Consider the following 12,866-nt stretch of genomic DNA (forward strand, 5'->3'; position numbering starts at 1 on the left):
CATTGTGTCCAATACACAACTGGAACAACACAGTTTTCAACCCGGGCACCTCAGAAAAATTAAACCTTTTTTTTTTTTAATGGTTTGTTTGGTTTTGGTTTTGCAACCAATATAGCTATTGTTTGACGTAATAGCTGGTGGCAGAGTGGCAGCAGAAGAAGGTAATTCTGTGTACCCTGGCAGTGGGAAACACAGACAGACAGCAGAAGGGCAGTACACAGCAGCCCACTGTAGGTGTAAAATGTGTGGCTGCAGGCGACGTAATAGTCAAAGTGAACCAGGCTGGCTTAGTGAGCAGGAGCCAGGAGGTGGTAAAGGGTGGTAAGGCACATTAACGATGGTTCCGGCAGCCAGTTCATGTCCCCCTCTCGCCGACAACAGGGGCCAGGAACTCGCCTTCCACCCACGCCTGGTTCATCTTGAGAAACGTCAGTCTGTCCACAGACTTGTGAGACAGACGTGAGCGTTTCTCGGTGACCACGCCACCAGCTGCACTGAAGCAGCGCTCGGACAGCACGCTGGAAGGGGGGCAGGACAGCACTTCCAGGGCGTACTGCGCCAGCTCGCTCCAGATCTCCATGCGCTTGACCCAATACTCCATGGGATCAACAGGGGCATCGCTGTCAAGCCCGCTGTACGACCCCATGTAGTCAGCCACCATGCGGGTCAGGCGCTGGCTGTGACCGGAGGAGGATGCTGCTGCATGCATCTCCTCTCTAGTCACTGCTGCCGGAGCCTCTACAGTCCTGTAGAGCTCGTGGCTGAGAGACAGCAGGTCTGTGGGGCGCTTGCTGCTGCTGGATGCAGGCACCTGCTGCTGCCTCTGTGCTGGCTGCTGGACAGTGGGGGTGGAAGGCTGGGGGAAGGCTTCCTCCAAGCGCTCAACAAGGGCCTGCTGCAAGCTCCTTATTTGTTGCGCTGGGTCTCCTCCTGCAGGCGGCAGGAACTGGCTCAACTTCCCCTTGAGGCGTGGGTCCAACATCATGCTGATCCAGATGTCCTCCCTCTGCTTCATCTGGATCACCCTGGGGTCCCTGCGCAGGCACGTCAGCATGTGCGCTGCCATTGGGAAGAGGCGGGCCACGTCTGCTGGCACATCGACGTCAGTGCTGTCCTCATCCTCCTCCTCTGCCGCCTCATCCTCTCTCCACCCCCGCACCAACTCAGCTGCGCTGTGCTGATCCCCCTCATCAGCAGCCAGGTCAGGGACCTCCACCAAGTCCTCCTCCTCCTCCCCCTCAGAGGTGGACTGTGCAGCTGCTTGCCGCTCCTGCTGGTCCAAGGCTGCCGCTCCCTGTTCCAGCAAAGCATCGAGGGCCCTGTTCAGCAGAGAAACCAGGGGCACCCACTCGCAGACCATAGCATGGTCCCTGCTCACCATGTTTGTGGCCTGCAGGAAGGGAGCCAGCACTAAGCACACCTGCTGCATGTGCCTCCAGTCATCATCGGGGACGATGGACGGGATGTTGCTGGTCTTGTCCCTTCTCTGAGCTGCGGAAACAGTGGCCAGGGCAAGGTACTGTTTGACAGCGTGCCTCTGTTCAACCAGATGCTCCAACATCGCCAGGGTGGAGTTCCAGCGAGTCGGAACGTCAAGGATCAGCCGATGGCGTGGCAGATCCAGCTCCTTTTGCACGTCTTCCAGGCTCGCACAGGCTGCAGCCGAGCGCCGGAAGTGACGCACAACATTCCTTGACGTTTCCAGCAGTTCGCCCATCCCCTGGTAGGTGCGCAGGAACTTCTGCACCACCAGGTTCAGCACGTGGGGAAGACAGGGGATGTGGGTCAGGTTTCCCCTGTCTATTGCGGCAACCAGATTGGCCCCATTGTCGGCCACCACCTCTCCGACTCTGAGGCCTCTGGGGGTCAGCCAAATCCTCTCCTGCTCCTGGAGTTTGGCCAACACATGGGTTGCCGTCAGCTTGGTCTTCCCAAGGCTGACCAAGTGCAGCAGCGCTTGGCAGTGGCGGGCCTTCACGCTGCTGCTGAGGCGGGGGGTTTGGCCAGGTGTGCCGGAGGATGGCAGAGGATCGGAGGAACCTGCTGCAGTTCCCCTGACCCTGCGGGGTGGCACCACCCACTGTGTTGCTGCTGCTGCTGTGCCCGCTGCTGCTCTCCCATCCTCACCCCCTTCCACCAAGCTGACCCAGTGGACAGTGAAGGACAGGTAGCGGCCTGTCCCGAAGCGGCTGCTCCAGGAGTCCATGGTGACGTGGACCCTTTCACCAACCGCGTGCTCCAGCCCTCGCTCCACATTGGCCATCACAAAGCGGTGCAGTGCAGGAATGGCCTTGCGGGCAAAGAAGTGTCTGCTGGGGAGCTGCCAGTCTGGGGCTGCGCAAGCAAGCAGCGCACGAATGTCGCTCCCCTCCTGCACGAGCGTGTACGGCAGGAGTTGGGAGCACATGGCCCGTGCCAGCAAGCCGTTCAGCTGCCGCACGCGACGGCTGCTGGGAGGCAGAGCCCTAACCACCCCCTGGAAGGACTCGCTCAAAAGGCTCTGGCGTGGCCTTTTGCTGACACGGGAATCAGCAGACACAGCAGAGGAGGCCACTGAGGACTGGCTGCCAGAACAGGCCTCAGTGTCGGCGGCAGGAGTTGCAGAGGGGGGAGGAGCAGTGCGTTTCCGCACTCCTGCTGGTGCTGCTGGAGGAGCAGGAGGGCGGGTGGCTGCTGTTGCTGCTGCTGCTGCTGAAGGCTGTGCAGTGATGGGTGTGGTGCCACTGCCAGCACCAGATGCCTTCAGCCTCTGGAACTCCTCATGCTGGTGGAAATGTTTAGCCGCAAGGTGGTTGATGAGCGAGCTGGTGCTGAACTTTAAGGGGTCTGCACCTCTGCTCAACTTCCGCTGACAGTGGTTGCAAGTGGCGTACTTGCTGTACACAGTGGGCATGGTGAAAAACCGCCAGATTGGTGACAGAAACATCCCCCTACGGCATGGAAGCGCTGCTGCCTGTCTCCCTGTGGTGGTTGGGGGGGGGGCTTGGGTGCGGCTGGTGGTGGTACTGGCTGATGCTGCTGCTGCTGCTGCTGAGCCTGAGACACCAGCAGGCTGTGGGACGCTGCCAATGCTTGCAATGATGCGCCTCCTTGCAAGGCCCACAAGCGCATCCTCCTCCTCCTCCTCAGAGCTGCTGAGGACGACATCCCCTGGAGGTGGTGGCACCCAGTCTCTGTCTGTCACCGGGTCATCATCATCATGCCCCTCCTGAAACATGTCCTGCTGGGATGATGACCCCCCAAACTCCTCTCCTGATGCATGGATGGGACGCTTGACTGTCGCCACAGTCTTGCTGTCCAATCCCTCCTCCCCCAAAGTGCCCATCAGCATCTCCTCCTCAAAATCGCCAACAACAGCAGACAATACCCTGATGGTGCCTGGGGTAAAAAGACTGCTGAGTGACAGGTCGGCGACTGATGGTGAACTGGCCTCCTCCCCAGGCCCTGCTGGGCGGCTGCTGCGAACAGGGGTGGTGGTGGTGGTGGTGGTGGTGGTGAGGGTGGAGGCCTCGGATGCAGAGCTGATGGCGGGCTGCTCATCCTCCGTCATGAGTTGCACCACAGTGTCTGCATCCTTTTCCTCAATGGGACGTTTCCGACCCGGCTGGAGGAAAATGGGAGCAGGTGCTACACGCTGCTGCTGCTGTGTCTCTGCAGCGTGAGTTGCAGATGCTCCTGCTGGGCGGCGCCCAAGGCGTCCACGGCCAGTGGCTATAGGAGGAATGTTAGCCACTGACGCTGCTGCTGCTGCTGCGGAACTGTGCATGGTGGCGCGCCCGCGCCCGCGGCTTGCCACAATGCTGCTCCCTCTCCTCCTGATTCCCTTGCTGCCCTTCCCCTTGCCCAAACCGCGCTGGCTGCCACTTCCAGACATCTTCAATGTTTTGGGCGTATAGACAAAAGTTTTTTAAAAGGGCGGGTGAAAAGTGGGGTACTTTAATGGAGTGGGTTGGTTGGTGAGGTGACTAAGTGAGTGTCCCCTAGTACAGTAAGTAAGTAGTAACAGTCAGGAAGTACAACTAGCAGTTACAATAATCAGTAGTAATCACAAGTAAATTTAGTGTGTGTACACTCAGACAGTGAGTGCACGCACGCAGGAGCTAGTAGCCTATGAACACAGTGACTGAGTGTCCTAGACTCCTAGTACAGTAAGAGTAAGTAGTAACAGTAAGTAGAACTAACTAATTACAATAATCAATCAGCGATCAGAAGGAAATGGAGTGTGGGTGTGTGTACACTCAGACAGTGAGTGCACGCACGCAGGAGCTAGTAGCCTATGAACACAGTGACTGAGTGTCCTAGACTCCTAGTACAGTAAGAGTAAGTAGTAACAGTAAGTAGAACTAACTAATTACAATAATCAATCAGCGATCAGAAGGAAATGGAGTGTGGGTGGTGTGTGTACACTCAGACAGTGAGTGCACGCACGCAGGAGCTAGTAGCCTATGAACACAGTGACTGAGTGTCCTAGACTCCTAGTACAGTAAGAGTAAGTAGTAACAGTAAGTAGAACTAACTAATTACAATAATCAATCAGCGATCAGAAGGAAATGGAGTGTGGGTGGTGTGTGTACACTCAGACAGTGAGTGCACGCACGCAGGAGCTAGTAGCCTATGGACAGTGACTGAGTGTCCTAGACTCCTAGTACAGTAAGAGTAAGTAGTAACAGTAAGTACAACTAACTAATTACGATAATCAATCAGCGATCAGAAGGAAATGGAGTGTGGGTGTGTGTACACTCAGACAGTGAGTGCACGCACGCAGGAGCTAGTAGCCTATGAACACAGTGACTGAGTGTCCTAGACTCCTAGTACAGTAAGAGTAAGTAGTAACAGTAAGTAGAACTAACTAATTACAATAATCAATCAGCGATCAGAAGGAAATGGAGTGTGGGTGTGTGTACACTCAGACAGTGAGTGCACGCACGCAGGAGCTAGTAGCCTATGAACACAGTGACTGAGTGTCCTAGACTCCTAGTACAGTAAGAGTAAGTAGTAACAGTAAGTAGAACTAACTAATTACAATAATCAATCAGCGATCAGAAGGAAATGGAGTGTGGGTGGTGTGTGTACACTCAGACAGTGAGTGCACGCACGCAGGAGCTAGTAGCCTATGGACAGTGACTGAGTGTCCTAGACTCCTAGTACAGTAAGAGTAAGTAGTAACAGTAAGTACAACTAACTAATTACGATAATCAATCAGCGATCAGAAGGAAATAGAGTGTGTGTTGTGTGTGTACACTCAGACAGTGAGTGCAGTGCGCACACGCAGGAGCTAGTAGCCTATATGAACAGTGACAGTGAGTGTCCCTACGGGTACAGTAAGAGTAAGTAGTAAGTAAGTACAACTAACTAACAATAATCTATCAGTAATCAGAAGGAAATAGAGTGTGTGTACACACAGACAGTGAGTGAGTGCACACACGCAGGAGCTAGCTAGTAGCCTATAAACAGTGACAGTCAGTGAGTGTCCTACTCCTAGTACAGTATAACTACAATACTATTAGTAAAGGACAGCAGAAATACTGGTATAGATGAGAGAAATAAACAGAGGACAGCTGCCCACAGAGGCAAGGCCCCCCTGAGGCCTAAACCTGTAAGCTTGCAGCAGCTGCCTGTCTCTAATGTAACACACAAGCTACTAACTAAAATACAATGTCTAAATAACTAACAACAATATAGGTGTGTATAGGAGGTGTATGTGAGCAAAAACGCTAGGTAAATGACCACAATAGAGCTCTTGCTAAGCCAAAGCACAAAGGAGCAACTCTCTCTCTGTACAAGTCTCAGGCAAGCACGGAGAAACGGAACATGGCGGCCGCTATTTATAGGGTAGGGGCTGGCCAGGGTCCCCCTCTGTGATTGGCTGCCGTCAGAGGGCCTGGGAGCCCTCTGATTGGCTCTAAGGACATCAATCTGGGCTATGACGCTATTCGAGCTCGGTACCGAGTTCGAATAGCGCCGTTTGCTCGAATAGCTCGAATAGTGAATGGGCTATTCGAGTGTACTCGGATAGCCCATTCGAATAGCTCCAGCTATTCGGAGCTCGAATACCGAGCTCGAATAGCTGAAAAAGAGCTCGAATATTCGAGCTACTCGAATATTCGAGCTCTGCTGAGCACCACTGCATTAGACTATGACTATGGTAGGATTAGAGTGTGAGCTCCTCTGAGGACAGTCACTGACATGACTATGTACCCTGTAATGTGCTGTAGAAGATGTCAGTGCTATATAAATACATAATAATAATATGGTAGGACATTAGACTATGACTATGGTAGGATTAGAGTGTGAGCTCCTCTGAGGACAGTCAGTGACATGACTATGTACTCTGTAATGTGCTGCAGAAGATGTCAGTGCTATATAAATACATAATAATAATATGGTAGGACATTAGACTATGACTATGGTAGGGTTAGAGTGTGAGCTCCTCTGAGGACAGTCAGTGACATGACTATGTACTCTGTAATGTGCTGCAGGAGAGGTTAGTGCTATATAAATACATAATAATAATATGGTAGGACATTAGACTATGACTATGGTAGGACCTCACAGCAGTCCCAGCGACCCTTTTGAAGAGAATTATTGTGGCACCTGACTGACCACTCAGGGTAAGGCTCGGTTCAGATTGAACCTAAAATAGCTTACGTTCCGCTCCGATGAGCAGAACGCAGCAGCGGAAGCAATGCTTTCCCGATGGGAAAGTTCACATTGCTACGTTCCACTCAGTTCCGCTCCCTGCGTTCCTCTCATTGGAGCGGACGTTCCCGATCTGCACGATCCTTCTGCTCCTCTCCACTTCACGGAGCGGAACGCAGCGCAGGAGCAGATGCGTGCTTAACCCTCTGGGGGATAATCCCGAGCTGAGCTCGGGGTAAGCCGCCACAGAGGTTTTCTCAGGCCCTGGTGGGCCGATTTGCATAATTTTTTTTTTGTTGCACGCAGCTAGCACTTTGCTAGCTGCGTGTATATACCGATCGCCGCCGCTCCGCGCTGATTCGCCGCTACTCGCCGTGCCGTGCCGCTCCCCCCCCCCAAGACCCCCTGCGCAGCCTGGCCAATCAGTGCCAGGCAGCGCTGAGGGGTGGATCGAGACTCCCTCTGACGTCACGACGTCGATGACATCATCCCGATCGTCGCCATGGCGACGGGGGAAGCCAAACAGGAAATCCCGTTCTGAACGGGATTTCCTGTTTGCTTTGTATGCCGGAGGCGATCGGAGGGGGTGGGGGGATGCCGCTGCACAGCGGCTATCATGTAGCGAGCCCTGGGCTCGCTACATGATTTAAAAAATAAAAAAAAATTAAAAATAGTGCTGCGCCACCTCCTGGGCGATATAATTGTATCCCCCAGGAGGTTAATGTGAACCTAGCTTGAAGATGGGCCCTGAATATACAGCTATATTTCCCTATGAGAGTCTGCAGCAGCTGTCCCTTCTCTAATTAATGCAGGCACACGAGTGAGTATAATGACCGGCAGTGCCAGCCTTTAATAAGGGGGGGGGAGTGGCTCCAGGAGGGAGTGCATCCTAATTGGCTACCCTGTGTCTGCTGACTGTGATGTAAAGGGTCAAAGTTGACCCTAATGATGTAGTATAGGGGCGGGTCGAACCGCCATAAAGTTTGCGTTCAATCGCAAACCACTGAAGGTCGCACCGTTCGGGCCATCTCTATTTATCTGCCTAATTGATCATGATATAATGACGGACTTGGCCATGAAATAGCCTTTGAGTCAATTGTCCAATTACTTTTGTGCCCCTGGAATGAAGGGATTGTGGTAATAGAATGCGTTAGTTGCCTCACATTTTAAGCAATTGTTTTGTTCACCGCACTGAATGAAAGCTGAAAGTCTGCACTGCAACTGCATCCGAGTTGTTTCATTTATAATGCATGGTGGTGATGTACAGAACCAAAACTAGAAATAAGAGGTCTCTGTCCAAATATGTATGGACCTCACTGTAAATACATAAGAGGGTTTTGGAGTAGATTGTCAGCTCCTATGTGACAGATAGTGATTTGCACTTTTGCAGCTAACCTAGAGTTGAAGGTTTTCAGCGCCTCTCCACCCACAAGCACTTTGCAGCTTCTGGGGAGAATATATATATATATATATATATATATATATATATATATATATATATATATATATATATATATATATACAGTGGTGTGAAAAACTTTTTGCCCCCTTCCTGATTTCTTATTCTTTTGCATGTTTGTCACACTTAAATGTTTCTGCTCATCAAAAAACATTAACTATTAGTCAAAGATAACATAATTGAACACAAAATGCAGTTTTAAATGATGGTTTTTATTATTTAGTGAGAAAAAAAACTCAAAACCTACATGGCCCTGTGTGAAAAAGTAATTGCCCCCCTTGTTAAAAAATAACTGTGGTTTATCACACCTGAGTTCAATTTCTGTAGTCACCCCCAGGCCTGATTACTGCCACACCTGTTTCAATCAAGAAATCACTTAAATAGAAGCTATCTGACACAGAGAAGTAGACCAAAAGCACCTCAAAAGCTAGACATCATGCCAAGATCCAAAGAAATTGAGATCTATCAGTCTGGTAAAGGTTATAAAGCCATTTCTAAAGCTTTGGGACTCCAGCGAACCACAGTGAGAGCCATTATCCACAAATGGCAAAAACATGGAACAGTGATGAACCTTCCCAGGAGTGGCCGGCCGACCAAAATTACCCCAAGAGCGCAGAGAAAACTCATCCGAGAGGCCACAAAAGGCCCCAGGACAACATCTAAAGAACTGCAGGCCTCACTTGCCTCAATTAAGGTCAGTGTTCACGACTCCACCATAAGAAAGAGACTTGGCAAAAACGGCCTGCATGGCAGATATCCAATGCGCAAACCACTTTTAAGCAAAAAGAACATTAAGGCTCGTCTCAATTTTGCTAAAAAACATCTCAATGATTGCCAAGACTTTTGGGAGAATACCTTGTGGACCGAGGAGACAAAAGTGGAACTTTTTGGAAGGTGCGTGTCCCGTTACATCTGGCGTAGAAGTAACACAGCATTTCAGCAAAAGAACATCATACCAACAGTAAAATATGGTGGTGGTAGTGTGATGGTCTGGGGTTGTTTTACTGCTTCAGGACCTGGAAGGCTTGCTGTGATAGATGGAACCATGAATTCTACTGTCTACCAAAAAATCCTGCAGGAGAATGTCCGGTCATCTGTTTGTCAACTCAAGCTGAAGCAATCTTGGGTGCTGGAGCAGGACAATGACACAAAACACACCAGCAAATCCACCTCTGAATGGCTGAAGAAAAACAAAATGAAGACTTTGGAGTGGCCTAGTCAAAGTCCTGACCTGAATCCTATTGAGATGTTGTGGCATGACCTTAAAAAGACAGTTCATGCTAGAAAACCCTCAAATAAAGCTGAATTACAACAATTCTGCAAAGATGAGTGGGCCAAAATTCCTCCAGAGCGTTGTAAAAGACTCGTTGCAAGTTATCGCAAACGCTTGATTGCAGTTATTGCTGCTAAGGGTGGCCCAACCAGTTATTAGGTTCAGGGGGCAATTTCTTTTTCACACAGGGCCATGTAGGTTTTGAGTTTTTTTTCTCACTAAATAATAAAAAACATTATTTAAACCTGCATTTTATGTTCAATGATGTTATCTTTGACTAATAGTTAATGGTTTTTGATGAGCAGAAACATTTAAGTGTGACAAACATGCAAAAGAATAAGAAATCAAGAAGGGGGCAAATAGTTTTTCACACCACTGTATACATAGATATTGTGCTCATGCAGCGCAGGTTAGTGTTAGCGAGCCCAGGCTATGGGCTATGAGATGAACAAGGCAATGCTCATTGTGTGAGCGGTTGCAGATTGCCTTCCGCTTGGGAACGGACTGACAGCTTTCAGTTGCTGCTGAGCTGGACTGGATCCGTTCCAAGACGTAAACAATTTGCAGCAATGTTTCTATCATTTTTGTAAATGTCGTGTTATTGGTCGCCTGCAGATATTATAGTCAGTCTACTTGCCTTCTTCACAGCATGCTGTGTTCCGAGTTTCAGAGCTTGGTGCCCCCTGGTGGCTGCTCTCCATAACTGCAGGGAATGCATTGCCGGTACAGTGGGGGGCTTGTGGCCACGCCTTTTCCTTCTCAGTTCCATACGCCATTGCTGAAAATAGCAGTGAAGGATCCGGAGATGGGAGTGGACAGTCAACTCCCTGTATGTTCTGTGGAGCCTGACAGCGCTGATCCAAGACGAAAATGTCCTGCAGAGTATCAGAGGAAAATCACCTTCTCCTCTACAGCGAAATCCCCCTGATGTCACAGTTACCTCCCTCCGATGTCATAGCTACCTCCCTCCAATGTCATAGCTACCTCTCTCCTAGGTAACAGCTACCTCCCTCCAATTTCACAGCTACATCCCTCTGATGTCACAGCTACCTCCCTCCAATGTCATAGCTACCTCTCTCCTAGGTAACAGCTACCTCCCTCTGATGTCACAGCTTCATCCCTTTGATGTCACAGCTAGGTCCCACTGATGTCACAGCTACATCCCTCCGACGTCACAGCTACCTCTCTCTGATGTCACAGCTACATCCCTCTGATGTCACAGCTACCTCCCTCTGATGTCACAGCTATCTCCCTCTGATGTCATAGCTACCTCCCTCCTAGGTAACAGCTACCTCCCTCTGATGTCACAGCTATCTCCCTCTGATGTCACAGCTATCTCCCTCTGATGTCACAGCTACCTCCCTCCTAGGTAACAGCTACCTCCCTCTGATGTCACAGCTATCTCCCTCTGATGTCATAGCTACCTCCCTCCTAGGTAACAGCTACCTCCCTCTGATGTCACAGCTATCTCCCTCTGATGTCACAGCTATCTCCCTCTGATGTCACAGCTATGTCCCACTGATGTCACAGCTACATCCCTCTGATGTCACAGCTACGTCCCTCTGATGTCACAGCTACATCCCTCTGATGTCACAGCTACGTCCCTCTGATGTCACAGCTACGTCCCTCTGATGTCACAGCTACGCCCCTCTGATGTCACAGCTACCTCCCTCTGATGTCACAGCTGCCTCCCTCCCTCTAAGTTCCCCAGACAGAAAACTGAAGTTCCCTTAGGGAAGTATTATAACAATAAGGAGTGCTAGTGAACAGTCCTTGCCAAAAGTTATGAGAATGGCACAAATACTGGTTTTCACAAAGTTTTCTGCTTCTGTGTTTTTGATGTTTTTTTCCTGTGGTGTGTTGAAGTATAATTATATAATTATAGCATCTCATACGTTTCAAAGACTTTTATTGACAATGACAATGACAAGATTTGCAGTGTAATGCTGGGCACACACGCCATTTTTTTTCTTATCAATCGAGCCGCTGATGGTTCGATTGATCATTTCCGACAGGTCCGATCAGCGAGGCGCTCAATTCCCCGCTTGATACCCGCGGGCGGACAATGGGAAGAAAACGAGCGGAAGATAAGGAGCGCCCGCGGGGACGAGAGGGTGGATCGATCCTGGTGCCGGCGGGGATGCGCCGGATCGAGCCAGCGGCTCGATCCGGCACATAAATCTAACCGTGTATGCCCAGCATTAGACCTTCTTTCCCAAGACCTCTGCAATCCCTCCTGGCATGTTGTCAATCTACTCCTGGTCCAACTGCTGACTGATGGCAGCCCGTTCTTCCATAATCATCAATGCTTGGAGTTTGTCAGAATTTGTGGGTTTTTGTTTGTACATCCAGCTCTTGAGGATTGACCACAAATTATCAATTGGACTACGTTCTGGGGAGTTTCCTGGCTACGGACCTAAAATGTCAGTGTTTTCTTCCTGAAGCCACTTAGTTATCCCTTTGGCCTTATGGCACGGTGCTCCATCATGCTGGAATTAGCCATTGTTCTTCACCAAACTGTTCTGAGATGGTTAGAAGAAGTTGCTCTCCGAGGATGTTTTGGTACCATTCTTTATTCATGGCGGAGTTCTTAGGCAACATTGTAAGTGAGCCCACTCTGGATGAGTCTGTCATTGCTGCCTGACCATATGCAATAAATGAGCTTAATTATTACACTTGAGTGGTGTCCACCTATCTCTACGTTAATCATAGAAATGGAAGCAACAAACTTGGTGAAAATCGGTATTTGCGCCATTCTCAAACCTTCTGGCCATGGCAGCATAGATATGTAATATTAATGATAGTAAAATGATCACACATATAATACAACAACGCTCTACAGAAACAGATCCAGTCTGGGAACATTCCCTCACCTCCTGGTCAGACTTCTGTAATGATGGCGCTTACACTCCAGAGTCAGCTGCAGCTGCAGTACCCACACCTGCCAGTAGATGTCCCTCCTGTGCAGCAGCTTCACCTGTCTGTATCTCTGGAGCTCTTGCTGCAGGTGGAAGGTGAGCCTCCATTTTGTCAGAGCCCAGAGACATGTCCTTCTCCTCAGACTCCTCTCTGCCCTCATTTCCAGCACATATCTTCTCCATCTCTGCACAGCCTCAGTGTACAGCCTGCGCGCCCTCCTCTGCTGGACAATCATACAATCGCTGAGGACAATTGCCCGACGTCGCCACTCTACAAATACTCTCCTCAATGTCTGATGTCTCCAAATCTTCCTCCAGGCCAAAACCTTCTCTCCAAAGGAACAGGCAACGGACTTCTCTCTCCAAAGCTGAAGAGATCTGAGGGGAAAACAAGAAAGCCACACAAATGTGACCAAAGCCAGCTCTGTCCAGATATACATTATACTTGTGAGCCTTGGATGTAGAGACTGTGTAGCAGCCAGGCATTGACTGCCCCCCAGGCCGCCTTTCATTCAGTGATTTAGGGCTGGTCCTGTGTCTGCTGTGTTCAGGATTGTTGTTGTAAGGCAATGTAAAA

General features: G+C 50.1%; 1 protein-coding gene across 5 annotated transcripts in view; it reads right to left on the reverse strand.

The window, feature by feature from the left end:
• Positions 1-12,866, reverse strand: part of C6H1orf167 (chromosome 6 C1orf167 homolog) — a 185,829-nt gene that overhangs the window by 46,481 nt on the left and 126,482 nt on the right. For all 5 annotated transcript variants that reach the window (XM_068238753.1, XM_068238751.1, XM_068238752.1 and 2 more), the window contains exons 8-9: positions 12,245-12,667; positions 10,009-10,246 (exon numbers count right to left, since the gene is read on the reverse strand). In XM_068238753.1, coding sequence (XP_068094854.1) covers positions 10,009-10,246; positions 12,245-12,667 — 661 coding nt within the window. The remainder of the gene's footprint in view (positions 1-10,008; positions 10,247-12,244; positions 12,668-12,866) is intronic.

This window comes from Hyperolius riggenbachi, chromosome 6 (genome assembly GCF_040937935.1).
Source record: "Hyperolius riggenbachi isolate aHypRig1 chromosome 6, aHypRig1.pri, whole genome shotgun sequence".
Taxonomy (NCBI): Eukaryota; Metazoa; Chordata; class Amphibia; order Anura; family Hyperoliidae; genus Hyperolius; species Hyperolius riggenbachi.